The 27,374-nt window shown below is 43.5% G+C and overlaps 1 protein-coding gene across 1 annotated transcript in view; it reads left to right on the top strand.

Annotated features, from left to right (window-relative positions):
• Positions 1-579: 579 nt before the first annotated feature.
• The window catches only part of GABRR1 (gamma-aminobutyric acid type A receptor rho1 subunit), a 41,313-nt gene continuing 14,518 nt past the window's right edge, over positions 580-27,374 (top strand). The window contains exons 1-5 of the mRNA XM_031667311.1: positions 580-2,119; positions 16,472-16,522; positions 18,390-18,496; positions 20,145-20,212; positions 21,300-21,523. Coding sequence (XP_031523171.1) covers positions 1,998-2,119; positions 16,472-16,522; positions 18,390-18,496; positions 20,145-20,212; positions 21,300-21,523 — 572 coding nt within the window. The 5' untranslated portion in view covers positions 580-1,997. The remainder of the gene's footprint in view (positions 2,120-16,471; positions 16,523-18,389; positions 18,497-20,144; positions 20,213-21,299; positions 21,524-27,374) is intronic.

Below are 27,374 nucleotides of genomic sequence, written 5' to 3'. Positions count from 1 at the left end.
AACCCTGAGCTAGGAACAGAGTGCTGATTGGTGTGTTTACGATCCCTTAGCTAGACATAAAAGTTCTCCAAGTCCCCACTAGACTCAGGAGCCCAGCTGGCTTCACCTAGTGAATCTCACAGGGGGGCTGCAGGCAGAGCTGCCCGCCAGTCCCGAGCCCTGCCTGCACTCCTCAGCCCATGGGTGGTTGATGGGACTGGGCGCCATGGAGCAGGGGGCAGCGCCCGTCTGGGAGCCTTGGGCCGTGCAGAAATCCACCACAGGGAGGGGGTTACTTGGACATGGGGGGCTGCAGGTCCCCAGCCCTGCCCTGCAGGGAGGCAGCTGAGGCCTGGCGAGAACTCCAGTGCAGTACTGGCCCGCCAGCACTCTCTGCAGCTGCTGGTCTGGGTGCTAAGTGCCTCACTGCCCTGGGCCAGCGGCACCAGCCAGCCCGCGACCGCACCCTCTGGAACTTGCGCTGGCCCGCCAGCGTCTGGCACAGCCCGGGTTCCTGCCCGCGCCTCTCCCTCCACACCTCCCCACAAGCAGAGGGAGGTGACTCCAGCCTCAGCCAGCCCAGAGAGGGGCTCCCACAGTGCTGTGGCAGGCTGAAGGGCTCCTCAAGCGCCCCCAGAGTGGATGCTGAGGCCGAGGAGGCATCGAGAACAAGGGCTGCTAGCACGTTGTCACCTCTCACTTCCAGTTGTATTTTGGCAAAAGGGAGGACAGATTCTTACTAAACCTATGCAAACAACTATATTGCCAAGAAATGTTAAGAGACTGGGTAAGTTTCTGAATTCAAACAAGGAGAATCGTGTCAGTGAGAATCATATATCATTCAAGAATACTTCATTTTGGTTTATCAAAGCAGAATTTAAAAACTTATTGTGAATTACAGATAACATAAGAAGAGAAAGACAAAGCTTCTTACGATCTGGAAACAGAACCTTAAAACAAGTACATTTCAAATAACCCCAACAAAATTTCTCTCATCAATTCGTTCAGTCCTGTGTGATTAATTCTCATTCTGTTGTATCTTGGGTTAGCAGTTGTGTGAAACTGCTTTTCAGCTATAGAGTTCTGGGAATCCTGACTCAGTTTACCGGTACAGTCTGAAAGTTATCAAAACCATATCAGCTCAGCTTTGAAGAGATAATAGTTTGGAGTACCTAGAACAGTCTCTTCCACGAGGCTTTGAGACTGTCTTTTGATGAAGACACAAACTCTGGCCTGTAGATTATAGCAGAGTCTTGAAGTAAGCATCAAAGCAAAAGAAAAACTATCTATAAATAACACAGACTTGAGGCTAAAATTAATTTATTACTGGTATTTTTGAAATGTGGAAAGTGCAGTGAGGTTCATGATAAGAATAATGCAACTGACAAGGAAATTTACTTATTTCTGTGCCAAACAAAGACAAAAAAGCCTCTTCCCCAGTTGCCCTCTCAATCTCAGCCATATAGACAGCCCACGCAGGTACCAGGCCCTGGGGTTTCAGGCATTCAGCCACAGGAAGTGGGGGCAGGGAGCTGTTCAAATCCAGCCCTCAGCTAAAGCAAATAATAATGGCTGTAAGCTTAAAATAGATCCAGGGAGGAGCTCATTAATGTGAACATAGAAAGCAGTTCTGCACCTCTGGCCTTATTCCTTTTGGAAACTGCTTTGGTCCATTTTTACTTTCCTTTTATTCAATGCACCAGAAAGTAAGACTTTCACCAACATTTTTACCACATTTGATGATGAACTAATTTAGACTGGCCAAAATAATTGTTCCACTGGGACACAGGAATTCAACCTCAGTTCAGAAAATCCCTGACATCTGACGTAGGAGGATTTATAGGTTTAGTGGAAATTGCTTTCTCCTGCTCTCCAGATTGCATCCTGTGGGTTGATTTTTTTTGCATGAGTAAACATCCTTCTAATAATGAACAGACCAATAATGTCTTAAAGAGAGAAAAAGAACAACATTTTCCTTTTTGCTGTTTCTGGAGAGAGCTGTTTGAATTTGGAAACCCATGTTGACTGTCCCAAATATGAAATTTGGCATCTTTCTTTTGTGGTGGGGATGGGTTTTGGCCACTGAAAGCAGAGTGCACTGGCCTGGAAGAGAAGTCCACGAGATGTCTAAGAAAGGCAGGTGAGTGGACATTTACGGATAGAGGATTTAGGAAAAGAGGGTGCGCAAAGTGAGCTTACAGTATTGTTCTAGAAATTGAGCATCATTTCCAGCATATGGTGTTTTGTGTAGATGCCTTTTTCTTCCCTTTCCCTTTGTTCTCCTGCTGCCCTGCTTTTAGAAGGTTAGAATTACGTTTTCTTTTTAAATGATGCTAGATTAGATTATTTTATCAGTGCATATTTTAAAATTCCTTATGAATTGTCCCAGGTGAAAGGTAGGTTCTGGAAAATAGAATATATGCACATTAAAAAAAAAATCAAGGGCAATTATTTGCTGTCTGTGTCCTAGGGTTAGAACAAATCTGTGAATTTTCAAATTACTAATGGGACCTATATTTCATGGGAATGATTCTGCTGTAATTATTTCTGTTAGATTTGTGAATCACTTTTTAATATTTTAAAAGAAAACAGCTTTCTCCAAGCTGTATGACTAGAAGGATCATTATTAGATGGTCCACTACCTGTAAACTGGGAGGGCCATGGACGGAGGTGCCTGCAGGCAAGTGTTTGCCTGTGGTCAACACCAAAGGTGCATGCTGCCCTGTCTGCCAGCACTTGCAGAGGGAGCTTAGACAGGAAACCAGGTTCCCCACCAGCCCGTTAGCACTCGGCCTAGCCTGGGCCATTCCGATGGCAGCACTGGCAATGTCTATCTGGGATGCACACCTGCTTGCCCCGCATCAGTCAATAATACAGGAGACTTGGAGACAACCTAATCCAGTGCTCTCTTTGTACTGATGAGGAAATGGAGACAGTAGGGCATTGTTGATCCTTGGTCCTTTATTAGCCTTAGCTTCAAATTGAACTTCACCTTTCTTTGAGTGTAAATATAAATAGTCTGAGAGATCAGTGAATATGAAAAGAAATCTAGCTTTTGGGAGTTTGGGGTTAGGAGGAGGGCTGTGTGTCTAGCGCCTCAGTGTCCTCCCTCTGGGGCTGGAGGGAGCCCTCCTCACATGGGCTCCCAGACAGCCAGCTGTAGCTCACAGCATTGTTTCAAGCTGTTCTTAACAACATCGCAAAACTAGGAGCTGAAATATCCAGTGGTCATGGTGAGCCCTGGGATACTAAGGGAGGCCACTGTGCCCTATTACCATCAGAGTCAGAAGGTGCTTGGGCAAACACTGGAACTTGTGGAGTGGTACAGCCATAGAGATTATTTGATCCAAATGTGCTTATAGGGATTAAAAGCCACAACAACAACAAACTCTGTTGGTCTTCATCAAAAACTTTTCCCAAGTCAGAGTTAGAGTGGCAACCTATTCACAAATATCGGTGATTAAGAAGTCTAAGAGAGTGAAATAGACTTTCTTTTAAATAATTTATTTTAAACATTTATATTTTAATTGACAAATTATGATTGTATATATTAATGGGGTACATACAAAATGATGTAAGGATATATACATGCAATGTGGAATGATTAAGTTTAATTAATGTATCCATTACCACAAATACTTACTATTTTTTTGTGGTGAGAACATTTGAAATTTACTCAGCACTTCTGTAATATACAATACACTATTTTTAACTATGGTCACCCTGCTGTGCAATATGTCTCAAAAAACTATTCCTCCTGTCTAACTGAAACTACCTCTTGGCCAACATCTCATACCCTCAATCTCCCAGCCTCTGGTAACCATCATTCTGCTCTCTGTTAATATGATTTCTATTGTTTTAGATTTCACATACAAATGAGATTATATGGTATTTGTCTTTGATGCTTGGCTTATTTCATTAAGCCTAATGTCCTCCAGGTTTATCCATGCTGTTGCAAATGACAGAATTTCTTTTTCTAAGGTTGAATAGTATTGCATTGTATACCACATTCTCTTTATCCATTCATCCATTGATGGACACTTAGGTTGTTTCTATAACTTGGCTATTGTGAATAATGTTGCAATGAAAATGAGAGTGCAGATATCTCTTCAACAAACTGATTTTAAGTCCTTTGGATATGTACCTGGACATGGAATTGCTGGATCATATGGTAATTCTGTTTTTAGTTTTTAGGGAACCTCCGTCTAGTTTTCCATAAAGGCTGTGCTAATTTACATTTCCACCAACGGTGTTACAAGAGTTTTCTTTTCTCCACATCTTCGCCAATTCTCGTTATTGTTCATATTTTTAAGTTTGTTTTGTTTTTTGTTTGTTTTAGAGACAGGGTCTTGCCCTGTTACCTAGGCTGGATTATAATGGTTTCATTAATTTATGAATACCTGGCTAATTTAAAAATTTTTTTTCTATAGGCAGGGTCTCACTATGTTGCCCAGGCTGGTCTCAAGCTCCTGGCTTCAAGTGATTCTCCCACCTTGGCCTCCAAAAGTGCCAGGATTACAGGCATGAGCCACCATGCCTGGCCATCTTTTTGATAATAGCTATTCTGACTGGTGTGAGATGATATCTTATTGTGGTTCAGATTTGCATTTCCCTAATGACTAATGATGTTGAGCATTTTTTCATATATCTGTTGGCCACTTGTATGCCTTGTTTTGAAAAATGTCTATTCAAGTCCTTTGCCCATTTTTAATCAGGTTACTCGTTTTCTTGCTACTGAGTTGTTTTTCTTCTATATTTTAGATATGAACCCCTTATCAGATGTGTATGCCTTACAAATATTTTCTTCCAATCTACAGATTGTCTCTTCACCGCATTAGTTATTTATTCTGCTGTGCAGAAACTTTTTAGTTTGATGTAATCTCATTTGTCTATTTGCTTTTGTTGCCCAAGCTTTTGGAGTCAAATGCAAAAAAGTCACTCCCTAGACCAATATTGTGTAACTTTTCTCCTATGTTTTCCTCTATCAGTTTTACAGTTTCAGGTCTTACACTTAAGTCTTTAATCCATTTTGAGTTGATTCTTGTATATGGTGTGAGATAGAAGGTCCGATTTCATTCTTCTGCGTGCGGTTATCCAGTTTTCTCAACATATTTATTGGAGAGACTTTTTTTTTCCATTGTGTGTTTTTAGGACCTTTGTTGAAAATCAATTGATTGTAAATGTATGGGTTTATTATTAGGCTCTCTCTTCTGTTTCACTGGTTAATGTGTTCGTCCATATTCCAGTTACATGATGTTTTAATTACTATAGCTTTGTAATATAGCTTGAAATCAGGTAGTGTGATGCCTCTAGCTTTGTTTTTTTTGCTCAAGATCATTTTGGCTATTTGGGATCTTTTGTGGTACCATATGAATTTCAGGGTTTTTTTTATGTTTATGAAAAATGACTTGGAGTTTTGACAGGGATTGCATTGAATCTGCGGATCACTTTGGGAGTATGGACATTTTAACAATATCAATTCTTTCAACCCATGAACATACCTTTCCATTTATTTGTGTCTCCTTTAATTTCTTTCACTGGTGTTTTACAGTTTTCATTGTACAAATTTTTCACTTCCTCAGTTAAGTTTATTAGTTAGTCTTTTTTTTGTAACCACTGTATATTGGATTTTTAAAATTTCTTTTTTTAGATAGTTTGTTGCTAGTGTATAGAAACACTTCTGATTTTTGCATGTTGAATTGAATCTGCAACTTTCTTGTATTTGTTCATTAGTTCTGACAGTTTTCTTGGTGAAGTCTTTAGGGTTTTCTATGTATAAGATCATGTCATCAGCAGACAGCAACAATTTCACTTCTTTCTTTCCTATTTCTATGCCTTTTCTTTCTTTCTCTTGTCTAACTGCTTTGGCAAGGACTTCTGGTACTATGGTTGAATAGAAGTGGTGAGAGTGAGTCTTGTTACTGATCTTAGAGAGTGAAATAAAATTTCTTTGTAATTTTACTTTTAAAAACTTTCATTTCTTTAGTTATGAAAGACACATATAACTATTATTTAAATTTACCAAAAAAAAGAGAAAAAAAATTTTAAAACATCCAAGAATTGCCTGTAATCTCCAAACCCAGAAGTAACCTTGTTAACATTTTTGTGTATTTTCTTCTTGTCTTTTTTGGTAAGCATATACTGAATACTAAGTAGTTTGGAATTATGCTATACATATAGTTTTATAACCTTATTGTATTTAATATAATATTGTCTGCATGTTTACTTATTTTAAAAGTCAATAGAATTATCATTTGATTGGCTGCATAATAATGCAAATATGTAAATTAATGCACAGTGTGCTACCATTTAAGTGTTTTTCTCTATTTACAGACATTTGGTTGCTTCCTCTTTGTTATTACAAATAATCTGTTTGTACGTCTTTGTATATAAGAAGAGTTGTTCACATACATAATTATTTAATTAGGATAGACTCCTTGAAGTGGTATGGATCAAATGGAACAAAAACATTGAACGCTCCAGATACATGTGGGCAAATTTCTTTCCAGAATATTAGGTGGACCCAACTTATACCCCACCAGCCAGGTTAAACTTCATTTCTATGTAGCCTAAACTTTTAAAGGGCTTACTGAATTTCATCCAGACTCTAAATCCATAACCTGCTGGTAATTTGTATCCAGGCTTCTTCACATGGTCATGCTAATAAAATAGCTTAGGTAAACATGGGCACACCAGAAGGTGAGTCTAGTGAGGTGCCTAGGGTGCAAAACTGAAGGAGGTGCTTACATGCCCCAGAGAGTGACTGGCTCTTAACATTTTACTCCCTATGCACCTTACCTACCTCACTATAGTCTCCACCCCAGCAAATAATTCATGTTTTCCCAGAATCTCCATGGGAGGCATATCCAGATAGGACCCATCTTCACCAATCATGCAGAATCAAGATCAGAATGCCAGGGCACTGGGCAATGTTTCTAGAATAAATCAAAACTTACTGTCTCAGGTCGGGCATGGTGGTTCATGCCTGTAATCCCAACACTTTGGAAGACTGAGACATGAGGATAACTTGAGCCCAGAAGTTCAAGACCAGCCTGGGGAACAAAGTGAGACCCCGTTTCTATAAAAAGTACAAAAAAAGTAGCTGGGCATGGTGAGATGTGCCTGTAGTCCCAGCTACTCAAGAAGCTGAAGTGGGAGAATGGCTTGAGACTGGGATGTCAAGGCTGCAGTGAGCCGTGATCATGCTACTGCACTCCAGCCTGGGCCCATCTGACTCTGTCTCGGAAACAAAACAAAACAAAACAAAACAAAACCCAAAACTTACTGTCTGTCCTCTCCTCCTCTCTTCCCTGGAAGAATGGAAACATAAGCTGCCTACACTACAGGCCCCTGGACAATGCCAGCTCAGGCTGTGGGAGGGCAAACTGATCCTACCAGAAGCTGGAAGTACATTATCACGCATTCTTTGTCGTGCTAAAGAATTCACATTTATTCTGAAGGTAAAGAGGAGCTGAGTGGTCTCAGCAGATTTCCATTTCAGAGAGAGGATGCTTCCTTGCTCAGCAGCATGATGGAACATCAGGAAGGGGGCTAGAGGGGAAAGAGAGAAAGTAATCCAGAGTCTATGACCAGAGTCTGAGGCCAGGTAAGAGCTGGTGCAAAGCTCATTCATAGTGGAAAGAACAGGATGGGGATGGGGGAGGAATGAATATGAGAGATTTCAAGGAGCTAGAATGGTCAGAATCTGATTGGCTTCAGGATAAGAGAGAAGTTTAGGGTGAATGTTCAGCAGGTATTTGGATTGTACGACTGAGTAGATGGTGGTGCTAGGAAGGAGAGCAGGCAGAGGAGTAGGTTTGGGGATGAAGGTGGTGAGTTTGGTATGAACATATGGACCTAGATGTGCTTGCAAGATACCAAGAGAAAGCTGTCCAGTCAGCAGGAAGGGATGTAAGTCTGCAGCTCAAGAAGGAAACTGGGCTTGGAGAATTAGATTTAAAGAGAGTCCCCATAGGTGGCAATGGATGAGGTGGCCAGAGATAGCATGTGGCATGAAATAAGGACCGGATCAAGGACAGACCTTGGGGAAGAGCAGCATTTGAGGAGAAGATAAAGGAAGGGGACTCAACGACGGAAACTGGAAATGAGTGACCAGAGAAATGGGTATAGAACTGGAACACAGAGGTGTTGCGGATGTTAAGAGGCACATTTTTTCCACAGTTACCAAGTGCTTATTACAGGGCAGGCACTACATTGGGCAGTGAGCTCTTCACCAATCACTCAGTGAGATGCAGACTGTGCCATCAGAGGCTTTCTGACTAGGAAGGGGTTCTGGCGAGGTGTCAAGGGTTTTAAGAAGGAGGGAGTCGTCAGATCACTCCAAGGTCAAAATCAACTAGTTAGAGGACTGAGAAGTGAGCCCTAGATATGGTAGCTACATGTCATTAATGGTCATCCCACAAAGAGACAGATGTCAGTGGGTTGAGGAGAGGAGAAGAGAAAATGGAGTGAATATAGACAGTATTTACAAGAAACTTGGTGTGAACTGAAAGACTGAGACGGGATGAAGGTGAAAGAGGAAGACAGGAGAGCTTTAGGGTAGGAGGGACTTTGGAGGTTTCAAAGGATGAAGACAGGCCAGGGGTGGCAACAATGTGGCATGAGGTGTTGCTGTCAAATCCCTGTCATGCGTGACAAACAGAAAGCTGTGGGATTAGCGACTGATTGCCCTAAACGCCTTAAAATTTGATTTTCTCTGAAGCTAGTAGCATTCTCTTTGTCTTGTCCCTCTGCTCCCCAGAAAGTTTGCTTGAACTTTTGAGTCCCCACTTTGTGCTGCCTGGTCCTTGTCTCCCTGCTGATTACGACCTGCCCCTCCTCCTTGCAGTCTCCTAAGGCCTCTGCACCTTCTGCTCCCATGCTCACAACGCCATTCTCTTTCTTATTTCTCTGACCCGTTTTTTCTCCCTCCAATATTTAGCAGAGGTGTCACCTCCTCTGAGAAGCCTTCCGTGGCCCTCCCTCACCCTCTGCCTCTCAAGTCTCAATTAGGTGGCTTACTTCTGAGCTTCTGCAGCTCTCCACCACTCTTCTGTCTAAGGACTAATCACTCAGCATTGCCTTTTTTATCTCATTTGTCTCTGCTTCTAGACCGTGAGCCCCTTGAGGGTGCATTTATCCTTGTTTCCCCACAATCAAGAACAATGGTGAATGTTCATGAAATGTTGGGCATGAATAAATGAGTGAATCCTGACCCTTGCTATTTCCTGTACTTCATTCATTCATTCAACAAATATGTATTGAGGGCACTATACTCCAGGCACTGTGCCCATGGCTTGGGAGGCAATGGGAAGCAGAAAAGACCTGCTCCTCCCCTCGAGGTGCTGACAGTCTAGTGGGGGAGATAGACCTTAGTCAGACCATTTTTGTGAATACAAAAATCAAAAATTTTGCAGAAGGCTGGGCATGATGGCTCACACCTGTAATCCCAGCACTTTGGGAGGCCAAGTGAGGAGGATTGCTTGATCCCAGGAGTTCGAGACCAGCCTAGGGAACATAGTGAGGCCCCATTTCTATAAAAACAAGCAAAAGTACCCAGGTGTGGTGGCACACACCTGTGGTCCTAGCTACTCGGGAGGCTGAGGTGGGAGGATCACTTGAACCTGGGAAGTCGAGGCTTCTGTGAGCTGAGATTGTGACACTGCATTCCAGCCTGGGTGACAGAGTAAGACCTATCTCAAAAAAAAAAAAAAAAAAAAAAAAAATCTGCAGAATGTCAGACCTTCAAGGACCTTAGAAACCCCCTCACTTTAAAGAAGAAAAAAGCAAGGCTCAAAAAGGTACACAAACTTGTGCCATAGTCACATAACATACACGCAAAACCCCACAGACCCCACGTTTCTACTCTGGTGCTCTCCTCTCGCCATCAGAAAACGAAAGAAAGTTATATTGATGGACATAAAACTCAGGTTGAACCAAGTAAAAATGTTTTTGTATGTCACAAACAGTTGAATGTCAGCCATTTCCTGTGGTTCAAATTAACATTTTCTTGCTTAATTCTTACAGCATGCCAGTAAAGTTAGTATTATTCCCCCCATTTTATAGGAAACTGAGACACAGAAAGATCAAAGGTGTCACTGCCCAAGGTTAACGGCTAGTTTGTGGCTCCCCTGGGATTCACACTGAAGTCTGACTGATGCCAAGTCTGCACTCCTTCCAATACCGTAAGCTGCCTCATCAAATAAATCTAACCTCAAACAAGCAGTGGTGGCTCTTGGGATTGCGGTGATAGCATTGAGAAGACTTCGTGAGTCTTGACTAACCTCTGTTGAAGGCCTGGTCTCTGCTCTACTCCCCAGGCGAGAGGGCGGGAGGTGAAGCGAGGTAGAGATGTTCCATCCACAATTTCACATTCTGAAATGCATTGCAGGCTGTCCCCTTGACAAACACTTGTTTTTGTTTGTTTTGTTTCTGTTTTTAAGCACTGAGACATTTAATTGGCTATGGGGATTTCACTCTAAAGGCATTAACAAGAGTCTAAAATGTTGGCATTGGGGTCAAATAGATATCTACAAGTTAGAAATCTACATTCTATAAGAAATGGGAATAATACAATCTGAGAATTCTAATAAAGAAAATAGGTGGGCAAAATTCAGAGCTTTAAATTAAAAATAAATAAATAAATAAATAAATAAATAAATAAAGTAACCTGGCATCTTCAAGTGAGAAGGCATATGGTATTCCCAGGCATAGGAATTCAGACATATGTACAAGGGGAGAAAAGGGATGATCTAGGCTGAGATTTTTTTATTGAAGTCCACAACTTGGACTATAGGCTGAGATCTTATCTAAGAAGCAGTTAGACAAACATATTCTTGATGTGTTCTTTTTACTCTGTGGCAAGGCAGTAGCAGGCCAGGGCTGTCTGTGTGTTAGGGGCCCAAGTTGGTGGGAACAGAAGTCAGTAATGGTGGCAAGACAGCTTGATCAAATACCCTGAGACTGGACAGAAGCTGACAGGTTAAAGCTGGGTTGGTACCCCCACCCCAGACAGCCCTCGCGGCCCTTTGGCTGCAGGCAACAGCTCAGATCTCCCTCAGATGTGCAGGCCTGAGAGGTCAAGGAGTGTTCACACTCTATCCGTCAGGGATCTCCAGAGGAAGAGAACCAATAGGCTGTCCACATCCACATCCTTATGCCTTTCTCTGTCTGGATCACACATTTGTGGGGACTGCCAAGTCTGAGATCTGCAGGGCAGACTCGCAGGCTGGAAGTTCTGGCAGAAGCTGGCGTGTTGCTGTCTTGAGTAGGAAGGCAGTCTGGAAGCAAATTCCTTCTTCTTCGAGAAACCTTAGTCTTTTCTCTGAAGGCCCGCAGCTGACTGGATGGGGGCTCCCCACATGATGGAGGGTAATCTGCTTTACTTAAAGTCCGCTGATCTAACTGTTAATCACCTCTTTTAAAAATATCGTCACAGTAACATTTAGACTGATGTTTGACCAGAACCAGTACCATGGTCTAACCAAGTTGACCCATAAAATTAACCCTCACACATTTTAGAGAACATGATTTGAAAAGCACAGTAGTGGTTACCAAAAACCCACTTAGGAAGGAATCAAAGGAAATGAACTATTTAATATTTACAGCCAAGGAAAAATACAAAATGGTCAACTCATTATGTGGAAGAATGCACAGCCCCTATAACAATTCAAGAAATGTAATATAAATAACATGATGAGTGCATGCTCATTAAATTAATGAAAGTTAAACACACACACACCCCCAGTGCTAGTGGGTCTGTGTGGAACCCAGACCCCTATTGGTGCAGCTCTGGCAGGGGACCTACCTTTCTAGCATCGCCTTCAGCCAACAGGACTAGAGCAGTGAAGCGCCTCTCACATCTCAGGGAGCCTGCTGCCTTCTGGAATGAACTTGAAAGGTTTCGAAGCCATCTCATTGCCTAAACCCTTACTTCACAGCTGAGGAAACAGACCCGGAGAGAAGCAACTTGCCGTCTCCCACCAGTAAGCAAAACGGGTTCAAGGCAGTGTGCTGGCTTCCTGACTGCCTGCTGTCCTCCTATTGTACCAGGTCACGGCCTCAGAGAGCTGTGCAAAAGAGCTCCATTTTTAAAATTAGAAATCACAACTTTGGTTGAACATTGGAATCACATGAGATTTGAAAACTATCGATGACTGGCTCCCACTCTTAGAGGTTCTGATTTAATTGGTCTGCTCTGTGGCCTGGGATTTTTAAGCTCCTCAGGTGATTCCAATGTGTAATCAGGGCTGAGCCTTAGATGGTTGTGTGCTACATGTCCACTATTCTGGTAGCAAATAATTCTTTTCTCTCTTCCCGATTTGAAGACCACTCTCTTTGATGGAGAATAGCAAAGTAAAATTGGATTCTGTTAGCAGAATCTCAGCCTTATTGTAATTGTTTATTAACATTGCCTCATCTCTGCCAGGCGCGGTGGCTCACACTTGTAATCCCAGCATTTGGGAGGCTGAGGCGGGCAGATCACTTGAGCTCGGGGGTTCAAGACCAGCCTGGGCAACATGGCAAAACCCCGACTCCGCAAAAAATACAAAACTTAGCTTGGCGTGGTGGCAAATGCCTGTAATCCCAGTTACTCAGGAGGCTGAGGTGAGAGGATAGCTTGAGCTCAGGAGGTCAAGGCTGCAGTGAGCTGAGCTTGTGCCACTGCATGGTAGCCTGGGCAACAGAGTGAGACCCTGTCTTCAAAAAAAAAAAAAAAAAAAAAACCAAAATGAAATCTTGCTTCATCTTCTCCAAGTGGTATACTTCCTTCTACTGACTCTCCTAGCTCAGGATGCAACTGGAAAGAATTCTGCTTGTCTTTACCATGTCTCTTGTGTCTCATTTAGACTCTGGCCTCCCTTGACTCATTTTTATGGGTCCCTTCAATTCTGTGGAATACACCCTTGAGTTTGTGCTTCTCCTTCCATATTTTGTACCTGTCCTTGTAAAGTCAATTCTGCACACTGCTAAGGGTTTACAGAGATGTGTAACATAGAGGCCAGGCATGGTGGCTCACAACTATAATCCCAGCACTGTGTGAGTTTGAGGCAGGAGGATCCCTTGAACCTAGGATGTGGAGACCAGCTTGGGCAACATAGTGAGACCCCTTCACTACAATTTTCTTTTTTTTTTTAATTAGCTGGGCATGATGTCACACACCTGTGGTCCCAGCTACTTGGGAGGCTAAGGCAGGAGAATTGCTTTAACCTAGGAGGTTGAGGCTGCAGTGAGCTATAATTGCACCACTGTACTCCAGCCTTGGGCAACAGAGAGAGATCTTGTTTCAAAAGAAAAGAAAAAAAATAGAGTCTCTCATCTATTGATCCCACGGTGAAATGAGTGGGATGGTCAGAAGGCCTATCACCACAACAGCACAGTGTGCACATTCTGATGAAAGCATGTAAAGGAGAGAAGCACTGAATTCAGTGGGAAGGAGAAAAACTCAAGAATGCTTTCAGGAGGAGGTGGTATTTTATCTGGGAATGCATGGAGCTGTCTGGATAACAAAGGGTGTGAAGACTAATGGGAAGGGCATTCCAGACAGTTGGGACATCGGGAGCAAAGCATAGAGATGTAATTGACAACAGCAAGAAGTTGGGGGCAGAGTGGGAGCTGAGAGTGGGAAAGTGAGTAGGAGCCTTATTATGGGCCTTATATGCCCAACTTCCACAGATTTTACTTTGAGGATGAAGGGTTTTAAGAGGGGAAGTGACATAATTGTGATTTTCATTCCATGGTATTGGTGGGATGGTTGGATTAGAGAAGGAGAAGACCAGAGGCAGGAAAGCCTGCTGCCTCCCATATGCTAAGTAATGACACCGAAGGCAGCAGGGTGGGCATGGAGAGGGCAAGACAGCCGGGGCAGGGTGGGGGACGTTGAGAAGGAAGTCAGCCAGGACTGGCCACCTGACTGCTGTGGGCAAGGCCCCAGTTGGTCTTTCAGGGCCTTTATGCACATCAGAAAAATGGACCCCTATGAGCAGGTACATATCTAAGAAGTGGAGCTAGAACTGGATGTACCCTGTTGTTCTCAGTGGCTCTGGAGGAGGATTGAGAGATGGGTGGGGATTGGGGGGGTGTGCGGGGTGGGGGTGTGCCAAGGACAACATCTGGGTGTTTTGCACTACATACAAGGACTTCTTTTCTTGGCTTTTACAAATGCTGAGAAAGGAAGATCATTTTCATTAGCCGATTTCTGCTTCTTTATAAAAATTAAGTTCTCTATCTTGTCAGGTGAAACAGTCAGCAAGGTGAAGTGTAATTTATCAGATGCCCGGCCATTAGCTGAATGAGCCTTCCAGCAGAGCTCCCTCATCACAAACCCCCATCCCTGCTCCAACTCACCCCTGAGAAAGTTCTGACACCTCTTGGGAAAACATCCACGCACAGACTAAGAACTAGAACAAGCAGACATCAAGAAGTCTCATAGGTTGGAATTTTGTCATTTTATCCAAAATAAAAATGGGTGTTCAACAAATGTACACCGTATGTTCAGTTCAAAAAGCTGTCTCTAATGTCATCCTGTATCATCTTAACTTGGTACATGCCTATCCTTTCTTCATAACCTCCTGGGGCTCATTCAATAAATATTTATCATGCACCTACTTTGTGCAAGGTCGATGTTAACTTGTATATGAGGAGACGATAAGCTCAGACCTTCCACATCTAAGCCAATTTCCTGGCAGTGGGAGGCAAATCTTCCAACGTGATGCTATGACCAGTCTTACTTTTAACCCTGGAGCCAGAACCCCTGGCTCTGACTTCTGGCTCCTTCACTTTTACGAGTTATTAAAAGTCTTTGCGTCTCAGTTTCCTGCATATAAAATGGGGATAATGATGAGGCCTACCTCCTAGGGTTGTTTTGAGGAATAACCTGAGTTAACACATGTAATAGGAGTTAGCATATAACTCACACATAGGAAGTGCTCAAGCAGTGTCAGATTTTCCTATTACTTGTTTTGTGTAATACATCATTTCAATACTAATAATCATACCCTCAGATAGCGAAAAGATGCCAATGATGCAAAAAATATTCCATGATCTATTATAATTTGAGTTTAAAAGAAAGTTTCAAACAGTGTAATTCTCCAAGAATTATAAGAGATACAGATGCAGAATGGCAGAGGTTACTTCTGAGTTATATTCATCTTCTCCTTTATGATTAATCTATTTTCTAAATTTTTTTACATGGGCATGTAAACAGGAAAAAAGTTATTTAATAATATTAAACAATAATGAAAAAGACCATAACTATATCCTATTCATCCGTCTTCTCTTGGCTAGAATCCAGGCTTCAGGAAAGCAAAGGCAGTGGCATCTCAGAATTTGACAAAACTCCTTTCGTCAGCGTCTGGTTCCATTTCAGGCTGGCCCAAAGCCAAAGTAAGAGCTGGGCTAAGCTTTTTTCCATTCCAACCTCCTCTTTCATTCCCTCCTGTCTCCCTTCTTAAGTGCCCATCTAAGGGGCTGATTCCTTCCTTCATTCAACTAATAGGTATTGAGGGTCCACCGGGGTCCAGCACCGTGCAAGGGACTGAATGCGAAGAGAACTCTGTCCCCGGTGTCCTTCGGCCTCATGCTGCCCATCAACTGTGATGGCCCATTGCCCGGAGCGCATGCCACTCCCCGGTCTTAACTCTGCCCACGCCTGCAGAGCGCACACCTGTCTCTGCTCCATTTTCTACAGATGACATAATCCCTGTGCATCTGTCCTGATGTGTCCCTGTGCATCAGTTGAGTCCTGGCAGAAAACAGCATTGCCTTCAAAAGGGCTTAACTCATGATAATTAAATAAAAGAACAATTCAAAGAGATGTGGGCAGAGTTCAGGGATCCAGTCAGGCGTGTTGATGCCCCCAAGGACTAGGAATAGCAGGAAGCCAGGACTACCCCTTGACTAGAAGGGGAAATATTATTATTGGAGTTTATTGAAGATACTGTGATTATCTGCAATCACAGAGTAACACAGGCATTGCTAGTCCCTGGCATCAAAGCCAGGAGAGAATGAGGAATAAATACCCTGACCTCTTTCTTCCTCCTCCTCCTCTCTCATCTCCTGTCAGTGCCCATTTGGCTGAAATCATGAGCCAAAGAACGAGGATGCTCAAGTGATGCAGTTCACTTAGCAAATGTGTTACTCTCCATAATGATGGTTTTATGGTGGATCAAAGTTAAAATGTATACATCCTTAAGAGCCTTCTAAGAGAATGGCGTCCATTTCAGACCTGGGTAGACCAGTGGGGAAGATTATTTTAGGTCGGACCTCTTCAAATTAGACCTTCTGAGTAATGAATCCTCCAGTTTCTTCTGTAGGTACTTGGAAAATGCTCAAGAAGAGGCTAAATGAATGCACTGAAGCTTTGTAGTTTTTCTCCTTCTTTCACATTTTATTCTGGTTAGATTTGAAGCAAATCTGGAGGGAGAGGGGTGCTTGGTTGATTTGAGTAACTAGACTGTCTCTACAATGCCTTTACTTTTTTTGTTCATAGTAGGCCTCAAAGACAAAGACGAGAAGTACATGAAGATGCCCACAAGCAAATCAGGTATGACCATAAGCACATGCACACTGTTTTGCAGATGTTTCTTCCCTGAACCTCAACCGCAGTGATTTTCAGCAGAGCCCCTCCCCGACCCCTCACCAAGGATCAGAAACTGGAGGATGGGGACCAGAGGAAGCGGAGCCTGAAAGGAGACGGCAGCAGGGGGTGGGGGGCTGGCTCCTGGATCAAGCTGGTGAGAGAGGATGTCCGTGGCAATGGGAGCTGGTGTTCCTTCTCTTGACAAACCCGGCTTCCTCTCTTATATTTGTAAGCAGCTCGCTGGTTCCAATTCTTTCCCTGGGCCACCTCCTTTGCTGCCAGCACGGTAATTCCTCACTTTAGAAGGACACTTCCTGGTGGGTTCAGAAATGGCAATGGCTCCTCCCATTTGTGTACCACTTTCTAGTTTGAGAAGTACTTCCAGGTTGGGTGTGGTGTCTCACACCTATAATCCCAGCACTTTGGGAGGTCTAGGTGGGAGGATTGCCTGCAGGCCAGGGCTTTGAGGCTAGCCTGGCAGCATAGTGGGAGCCCTGTCTCTACAGAAAATTTTAAAATTAACTGGACTCAGTTGCATGTACCTGTAGTCCCAGCTACTTGGGAGGTTGAGATGGGAGGATCACTTGAGTCCAGGATCACTCGAGCCCTGGAGTTTGAGGCTGAAGTGAGCTCATGATAGGTCACTGCACTCCAGCTTGGGTGACAGAGCAAGACCCTGTCTCCAAAAATAAATAAGTAAATAAAAATATAAAATAAAGAGGGAATAACTAGGAATATATATCTGTATATACTTGTATACAAGAAACTCTGCTCAGATAGACAAGAAACCAGTAAGAGAAACACCTGGCCAGGTGCGGTGGTTCATGCCTGTAATTCCAACACTTTGGGAGGCTGAGGTGGGTGGATCACTTGAGGCCAGGAATTCAAGACCAACCTGTCCAACATGGCAAATCCCCTGTCTCTACTAAAAATATAAAACTTAGCTGCGCATGGTGGCAAGCACCTGTAATCCCAGCCACTTGGGAAACTGAGGCATGAGAATCACTTGAACCTGGGAGGTGGAGGTTGCAGTGAGCTGAGATCATACCACTGCACTCCAGCCTGAGTGACACAGTGAGACTCTGTCTCAAAAAAAAAAAAAAAAAGTGAAACACCTGTGGCTGAGGGCTGGGGCGGGTGGAGGCAGAAGTGGGAGGCTGAGTCTTCACTACATTTCTTCTAAAAAATTTTCAAATGCTAAAAGTATGTTACCAATAGAGAAAAAGAGAAAATAAATACAAATGACCCCAGGTGCAGTTCAGAAGCAGCAGCAGGAGTAGCCGCCTTCCATGCAGACGGGAAGGTCAGCATTTCCCTCCAGGGCAAGGTCCTGCTCCCTCCACAGTGGGCCAACAGAGATCAGGGGACCAGGCTCGGACCATACTCACTTGCTCTCCCCTCCAGCTCAAAACCCCTCAAAAGGCTGAGACACTTTAAGGGAATTTGGGCTATTAATAACAAGACTAGAACCAGCGATTAATAACAAGACTAAACCAGCGATTTAATGTGTTGGTTACACATTAAAATCATCTGGGAAACTTTAAAAAGACCAATTTTTCAGGCCCTATTTCCAGACAGTCCAAATCAGCATCTCTGAGGTGGGGCCTGGGCATCAGTATTTTTAAAGCTCCACAGTCACGGTCAAAGTCAATGTCTTGGACCTTCTGGGTCAGTTCATTTATCCAGAAAGATGGAGAAAGGAAGAGGGGATAGCTTAAAAGAAGAAATAGCATACCCCATCACACCTATCAAGATCAAGTCAGAATGCGAGTTACTTTTTATTTGTCTTGGTTGGAATATATGATCTCACTGGTTTCTTCCCCCTTGGCAGCCCAATTCTGAGACGAAGCCCTGACATCACCAAATCGCCTCTGACAAAGTCGGAACAGCTTCTGAGGATAGACGACCATGATTTCAGCATGAGGCCTGGCTTCGGAGGTATGGGATGTGTGCTCTCGGGGTGCGCTCTTTCTTCTGGTCCTCAGTCTGTGGGCAGGAAATCAGCTAAGGTACAGCACAGCTTTGCTCTCCCCTGACCCAGTCTGCCTCGGTTGTGCTTGGTGGACAAGACATCGAGCCCACAGTACGTTCTGAGCATCTGCCTTGCCCCGCCCTGGGTTCTGCTGAACAGAGTCTGAGGAGGCATCTGCTGCTGGGTGGCTGCTGCCCCTCTAGGATGGCTCACAACGAGGGAGGCCAGCAGCTGGCTGTAGGAAGGGCAGGGGAACACAGGGCAGCTGCAGCCCAATACAGCCTCCTAAAAATACCTGGAAATAACAACCTTGGACTAAATTTGTTGTCATCTGGGAGCTGGCAGATAGAGTTCAGGGTACATATCTTAGGGCAGAATGTGATCTGCTCATTTTAATTAAATGAAAATAGCTTGAGAGAATAATGATTTAGTGCAGAAGAATAGCAAAGCCCTATGAAGCTTAGCCTGCAGCTGCTGGGTTTCAGCCTTCTTAATGGCAAGAGGTTTTCATCCTTATGGGTTTATTTTCCTGAAAAAAAATATTTTAGAAATCTTTCTCAGCCGGGCATGGTGGAACACACCTGAAATCCTAACACTTTGGGATTTCATCTGCCCTGGCTGAGGCGGGCAGATTGCCTGAACTCAGGAGTTCGAGACCAGCCTGGGCAACATGGTAAAACCATGTCTCTACTAAAAATACAGAGCTGTGGTGGCGTGCACCTGTAGTCCCAGCTATTCAAGAGGCTGAGGCAGGAGAATCGCTTGACCCCAGGAGGCGGAGGTTGCAGTGAACTGAGATCACACCACTGCACTCCAGCCTGGGCAACAGAATGAGACTCTGTCTCCAAAAAAAAGAAATAATTATCTTGCCATTTATTTCTTCCGGTCACTTTTATCCAAAGAATAAATAGGCTGTAGAAGAGAGTCTCTATCCAGTCCATAATCCACCATTGTTGAATTCAAACCCACCTTTTTAATACTCTATAATGATTCAGTGTGCTCCATGCCTGCCCTTCATCCCGAGAGCAAGGAAGAAAGGGGGCAGGAATTGATTCCCTTCATTATCTTCCTTACTCTTTATCAATATTGAGTCCGTAAGGCCCAGAAATAACAAAAAATCTAATGTTTTAAGGCCACTTCATCACGTTGCAAAGATGCAGATCTGTGGGTTTGGCTAATGACCTGAATATGACTTTGGTTCTGAGTGCCTATTACCAAACAATGCCTTTCTCATGGCCAGACAAGAGACACTGGCTTCGAGAGTGAAAGAGGTGCAAAACTAGAAGGCAAATATAGGGAATAATGTGGGTGACCTCATGCTAAGAAGTCAGTTACTCTTAGATCAGACCCAGCCTTTGACCTAGGTCTTCATCATACCTTCACATGAGCATATATAACCAAGAAAGGATGCTTTCAAACTTTTGTTGGAATATTTCAGAAAGCCAGCCTATGGTTCCATGCTTTTGTCTCTGGTTTGACTTCAGGTTGGCATGACCAAACCTCCAAATCTGACATGACGTTGAGGTTCCAGGGGAAATGTTTCTTTTGCCTATTTCCTCCATAGTAAAATTTCAAGTAAAAACAGTGAATGCTCTTATCATGCTCTGTCCCCAGGCCCTGCCATTCCTGTTGGTGTGGATGTGCAGGTGGAGAGTTTGGATAGCATCTCAGAGGTTGACATGGTAAGTGCTTCTCTGACCAGGGCCGTGGCAGGGGGATTCACAAAGCCTGTCCAGGGCCAGGAGCTCCACGCACCTGAATTCACTTAGTCTCACAACTGACCTGGGTGGTGGGAATCCCCACACTCCTTTTACAGATGGCTCAAGAAGATTTGCCCAAAGCCACCCAATTGGTATGAAACAGAGCCAGATAACAAGCTTGGCTTTTCCCACTCCAGTGGTCAGGCTCTTGCCACTGGGATGCATTTTCTGGACAAATGTTCTCAAATGTGAGCAGCAGGGCCCAAGTTTGCAGCTGCCAAGTAGTTAAACACATCTTATATCTGTGGATTCTGTACATGGCTGTGGAAATGCAAAAGAAGCAAAAGAGTGTCCTTTTCTCCCCACTTTTTGGTGGGTTCAGATAAAAAGTGCAACATTCTCTAACTCCTTGACTTACAGGACGTTTTAGGGACCTAGCTTAGTTTGGGTCCCCCAAGAAGCAGACCTGAGACAAGCAGTCACAAGCATAAGTATAAGCAGTTTATTTGGGAGGTGATCCTGGGAAACACCAGGACAAAGTGGGGAAGAGAGGAGTAAAAGGAAGCAAAGACGGCTGTGCTATCAAACCAGTTACTTTGGAACTGGTGTAGAACTCAGTTATAGAACCACAGAACTCAGTGCCACTGGAGTACTCTGGGAGTCAGCGAAGAACACACTTCAGGGTTATCCTGACTCAGGGGTGCAGGAGCTGGGGTATTTATCCACCGCCTTCTCTCTGGTTGAGTGCTGTTTGCAGACATTAACTTTCTGGCACTTGTGGCTTGAGTCACACATGGTGGCAGTAGCAGCCCCTCAAGTGTAGAGCGAATGCCAGTGGCTTGAGGCAGGGCCAGGCACGCTCACACTGTCTGCTCCAGGCTTCTCACTGAGTTCCCCGCCATTGCAGCATTCTTTTCCTCCTACTGCAGCAAACTCCGGGGACTAGAAGCAAGACCTCCCTTGGCTCGGTTTCATTCCCCAGCTAAGTGAGGCTCCACAGGGGCTACAGAATCCACACTTCAGTGGGTTTGTGTGTGTCTGGGGTTCCCTCTCTGCCCCTCTGCCCCAGGACTTTACGATGACACTCTACCTGAGGCACTACTGGAAGGACGAGAGGCTGTCTTTTCCAAGCACCAACAACCTCAGCATGACATTTGATGGCAGGCTGGTCAAGAAGATCTGGGTCCCTGACATGTTTTTCGTGCACTCCAAACGCTCCTTCATCCATGACACCACCACAGACAACGTCATGTTGCGGGTCCAGCCCGACGGGAAAGTGCTCTACAGTCTCAGGTAGGAAGAAAAGCAGATTGTTCATATTAACCAAGAAAAGCATTGGTTTCACAACAGCAGTTTGGGTTTTTGGCTCTGAATGTCTACTTTCTAACCTTTCAGTAGCTGCCAGCTTCTCAACATCAAGGAAAACTAACTTTATATGTGAGTAGAACTTTTAAAGAATTAGTCTTGAAAATACATTTGGGGCAATTTCTCAAGCTGATACTATTCTATATGTTATCTTTCAATAACAAACAAGTTTTTTTCTCTAGTAGGAGTCAGAGAAATAGATAGTGTGTTCTCAAGGACTTACCTCCTACAATCTCTCTGATTCCCGTTTTTCAGGAACATTTTAGAACTTTTGTTTAAAAAACGTTCTTTTGCTTCATCTGGCCACCACAGGCATGTTTTCTGTCCTTTCTCTCCACAGTGTCCTACTTGAGAAACTATGGGGACCCCCGGCTACTTTATGACTTGACGTGCCATTCCGAACATCACGTTTTAAATATAATAAATAAAATCTTCTTACCAGTTCAGACACTTTAAAAACATTTAATTGCTCATTAAACGCTGGCCTGAGGAAGCTTTCCTTAAACCCAGCTCCACAGTGTGGTTTTCAGGCTGCACAGGAGCTTTAGAAACTCATGGTACTCTAGGCATGTGGAGATGAGCAGCAGGCCTTCACAGAGAAGGCATGTGGTCACTTGCTGTGGTCTGCTCCTATTTTGCTGTGTGGATGGTGCATTCCAGTTTCACGGACTTTGCTTTGGCTTCCATGTTGATGAATGGTAAAGATGAATCCACACATCAGTGTATAAGTAGAAGGTTCATGGATAGTTGCACAGTAGACCTATAGATCTATAGAGTCAGAGATTGCAATGTTGAAGCTGACTTTCTGTCCCCATTCCCCAAAGGAATATTTATGATGATCCCTCCATACTCATTCTGGCCTGGAACCTAAGTAATTAGGTACCTGACACAGAGTGGGGTTATGGGGTTTTCATCTTTAAGGCTTAAAATGCTTCCTCCCATAAGAAGTACTCAGGCGGATGCAGGATGTGCAACCCCTTCCCCAAGCCATGTTGAGCTGGTTCTCCCTGAAGTCCTCATTTCTGAAGCAGGTTTTCTTTCTTTTTCATTCTTTTCTTTCTTTCTTTTCTTCTTTTATTTACAGAGTTTTGCTCTGTTGCCCAGGCTGGAGTGCGGTGGCATAATCATGGCTTACTGCAGCCTCAACCTCTCAGGCCCAAGCAATAATCTGACCTCAGTCTCCCAAATGGCTGGGACCAAAGGCATGTGCCACTATGCCCAGATAATTTTTTAAAAAGTTATTTTTGTAAAGACAGAATGTCCCTATATTGGCTCAGGCTAGTCTTGAACTCGTGAGCTCAAGCTGTCCTCCCACATTGGCCTCCCAAAGTGCTGGGATTACAGGTGAGAGCCACCACACCTGGCACACTGAGACAGGTTTTCAAGGAATCTTAAGGGTCAGAAACTACCAACACAACAACACAACTCAATGGCATCACCAGGGCTACAGAGTACTAGACCATAACATATGTGACCATTGGTATGCCAGTAAATGTTTAACAATTGGTTACCTGGGGGGAAAGTATGCATATCTATGTGTATATAAGTTTATTATAAACATCACTGACATAAAGGATGTATAATGCTCTTTATTATAAATTCTATGTATTTATAACTTAAGCATGATTTCCTAGTTCTTGGAAAAACCACTGTAAGTTTTTTATAATTCTATCATCAACAAATGAATATAGATCTGATGAATGTTGGTTGATATTTTCTTTTTCATTAATAAGACAAAAGTGAAACAGTGAAGAACTATATAGGAACTTTACTCATTCATCAAAGAAAAAGCAAGTTCTTTGCTGAATTGGATGATAGCTTTCAAATATTGAAATATGTCCTCAATATTTTGTACTACTCGCAATGTAATGGTAATAGGCATAACACCCTTTTAGGCTTAATCTGCCTTAAGTCTAGACAATCCGCAAAACAATAAATCAAGCCCTGATTTATAGTGTTTGCTGATTTCTGTAGTGTAAATACTCCCATCCTGGCTGATTTCAGGCTCCCAACCTGATGTCGCTAAATGCAGAATTAGGAAGAAATTCATGGCAGCACACCATTATGCAGTATTTCTACCATACAGATGCAATAAGTGTAAATGGCTTCAAGAATATAGATAATAATAAAATGTAGTTAAATAATTAGGAAGTGATGAGTATTTTTTACTGTTGTTTTTACAAGATAAATCTGGTAATAGTGAATTCTCTCAGCTTTTGTTTGTCTGGAAAAAGACTATCTCTCCTTTACATGCAAAGGATAATTTTGCTGGATATAATATTCTTGGATGACAGTGTTTTTTCTTTGAGCACTTTGAAAATGTTCTACTTCCTCCTGGTCGGCATAATTTCCACTGGGAAGCCTGTTGTCAGACAAATGGGAGCTCTTTTTTTTTTTTTTTTTTTTTGGAGATGGAGTCTCACTCTGTCCCCTGGGCTGGAGTGCAGTGGTGCAATCTCGTCTCACTGCAACCTCTACCTCTCAGGTTCAAGTTATTCTCCTGCCTCAGCCTGTCAAGTAGCTGGGACTACAGGTGCATACCACCACCCCTAGCTAATTTTTTTGTATTTTAGTAGAGACGAGGTTTTAAGACCAGGCTGGTCTTAAACTCCTGAGCTCAGGCAACCTGCCCTCCTCAGCCTCCCAAAGTGCTAGGATTACAAGCATGAGCCACTGTGCCCGGCCCAAATTGGAGCTTTTTTTTTTTTTTTTTTTTTTGTTGAGACGGAGTCTCGCTCTGTCGCTCAGGCTGGAGTGCTGTGGCTGGATCTCAGCTCACTGCAAGCTCTGCCTCCCAGGTTTATGCCATTCTCATGTCTCAGCCTCCCAAGTAGCTGGGACTACAGGCACCTGCCACCTCGCCTGGCTAGTTTTTTGTATTTTTTTAAGTAGAGACAGGGTTTCACTGTGTTCGCCAGGATGGTCTCGATCTCCTGACCTCGTGATCTTCCTATCTCGGCCTCCCAAAGTGCTGGGATTACAGGCTTGAGCCACTGCGCCCGGCCTAAATTGGAGCTTTTTAATGTGTTATTTGCCTTATTTATCTTGCTGCTTTTAGGATCTTCTCTTTGTTCTTGACCTTTCAGAGGGATTACTATATGCCTGGAGGTAGTCTTATTTGCATTGATTCTGTTTGGTGTCCTCAGACTTTCCTATACCTGTATATTTATCTCTTTCTTGAGTTTTGGAAAGTTTCCTGTTATTATTCCTTTGAATAAGCTTTCCACCCCTTGCTCTTGCTCAGCTCTGTCTTGAACACCAACAATTCTTAGATTTGGTCCTTTGAGGTAATTTTCCATATCTTATAGGCAGCCTTTGTTATTTTTTATTCTTTCTTCATTTTTTCTCCTCTGACTATATTTTCAAATAGCCAGTCTTCTAGCTCACAGATTCTTTCCTCTGCTTGGTTCGTTCTGCTGTTGAGAGCCTCTAAAGAGTTCGTCAGTTCAGCAAATGTATTTCACAGTTCCCACATTTCTGTTCGATTTTTGTTGTTGTTATTTCAATCTTTTTGTTAAATTTCTCTGATAAATTTCTGAATTGCTTTTTTATGTTATTTTGGATATCACTGCATTTCCTTAAAATTGCTATTTTGGATTCTTGGTCAGAGAGATTACAAATCATGGTCTTGTTAGGATCCCCTTTGGGGGAGGTCCTAATTCCCTGTTTGCTGTTGTTTCTTGTTGGTATACATCTACGTCTTTGCATTGAAGGATTAGTTATTTATTCCAGTTTTCTCTGTCCAGTTAGTTTTGTTTTTTATTGACTATATTTGTTTAGTGAATCTGTTACTAGGTTGCTGCCTCCTTTTCAGCTCTAGGTGGCACCTTAAGCCCAGGTTCGCCTCACTCCAGTAACCTGTCTGTCTGTGCACTACCAGTCCCAAATCGGGGAGGTCCCGAGGGGATTATCCCAGCAGTGTGGGAAGTCTGGCTAGGAGTTCGTGCCCACGGGACCTACAGAATGTTCTTCCTACAGTACTACTGAACAACCACTCTGATTTGGCAACTCCTTTGGTCAGGTTACAGAGCATAATTTCCAGGATGAGGGTGGTAGTCCTGCCTCCCCTTTGTCTCTGCCTGTTCTCAGGGCTATTTCACCCTTCAGGCAATCATGATGCTTCCCGTTGGTTAAGCTAAGGAGAAATCTCCTGCCAGGGAACCCAAGAAGGTAGGGAATCTGACTGATCACCTCAATTTCACTTTTTCCAGTGTAGAAGTCATGAGTTGGGGGGAGATTTTCCATGCATTTGGTGGCAGGTAGAATGGGAGAGAGGAGCATCAGGGATGTGTAAGTCCAGTTCTCCTACTGTCATCTCAGTTTTTCTACTTCTCTGTGGCCCAGGGAACTGTCTCATCCTCATCCTTGAGCTCTGGGTTGTTGCTGGTGAAAATCTTAGCGTGATATATTTGTTTTTGGTTTTCGGTGGTGGGGAGTGAAGCAGCTTGCCTCTATGCCACGATTTTGGAACTGGAAGCTATTATTTATGTTTTTTAATGTGACATTTAATTTTAATGTTTAATAGTGACTGTGTTTAACAACTGGCTCACAAGCTTCCTAAAAATCTAGCAATCAGCTCCCGAAAGCCTATAGAAGTCTAGTCCGGTGCACCACTGGATGTGAGTGCAAGAAGGGAGTAGAACATCTTTTGTATGTTCAGAATAAAAAATCCTCAGTGAGCCTCACCCACCAGGAGAACACCTCCTTTCCCTCTCTGTGCCTGAAAACAGATGAGTTAATTTCTCATTGCAAATAGAGTTATGAGTTTGTTCAATTTAAATGAAAAAAAAAAAAGAGATCTGAGTTACTGAAGACCACCACTTTGGAATTTATTTTAAGGAAAATATGTCAGCTCTGTCAGCCACTGGCCAGCTCCTAAAATACATCTAATTAACCATCTCCTCACTTCATTCACTCATTGATTACTCCACCAGATTCTTATTAACAGCCTCCTGGGTGCCACGGTGGCCTGCGGAGTTGTACGAATGAAGCCATGCCAGGTTCTAGATCAAGCTCTGGGGACATAAAGACAGGAATAGAGGTCACTGTCCTTCCCAGGACTGCAGGCTAGTGGAGGAGACAGGCACAGAACCCAATCTTAGTACGCAAATGAGGAATGCAGCAGTGCAGTGGGAGGAGGAGCAGGGAGCCACAGATAATAGGATGATGAGAACAGTTTCCTAGGCATCAGCATACAATAAAAACCGAAATCCACAAGTAAGATGCTCTGTTATGCTTGGTAAATATTACTAAGGTAATATTGAAAAACCAGTTCCATGACTTTTGAATCCCTAGTCAACTTCAAGATATAAAAGAGTCAGTGAGGCCGGGCGTGGTGGCTCAGGCCGTAATCCCAGCCCTTTGGAAGGCTGAGGCAGGTGGATCATCTGAAGTCAGGAGTTTGAGACCAGCCTGGCCAACATGGTGAGATCCCATCTCTACTAAAAATACAAAAATTAGCCAGGCATGGTGGCACATGTCTGTAGTCCCAGCTACTCTGGAGGCTGAGGCTGGAGAATTGTTTGAACCAGGGAGGTGGAGGTTGCAGTGAGCTAAGATCACACCACTGCACTCCAGCCTGGGAGACAGAGCGACACTGTAAAAAAAAAAAAAAAGAAAGAAAGAAAGAAAAACGAAAAAAGAAGAAGAGGAGTCAATGACAGCGGGAGAAAGGAAAGATTTATGAAATTTTCCCGGGAGAGCACTGTGGGCCTGCCGTGAGTGGGCCTTCACTGGGACCGCTCAGAAAGTTTGGTGTGTGTGTGCCTGCAGTTTGGGA

The sequence above is a fragment of the Papio anubis genome, chromosome 6 (genome assembly GCF_008728515.1).
Source record: "Papio anubis isolate 15944 chromosome 6, Panubis1.0, whole genome shotgun sequence".
NCBI lineage: Eukaryota > Metazoa > Chordata > Mammalia > Primates > Cercopithecidae > Papio > Papio anubis.
The sequence above is the reverse complement of the archived record's forward strand: the minus strand, read 5'-3'. Positions and strand labels throughout refer to the sequence as shown.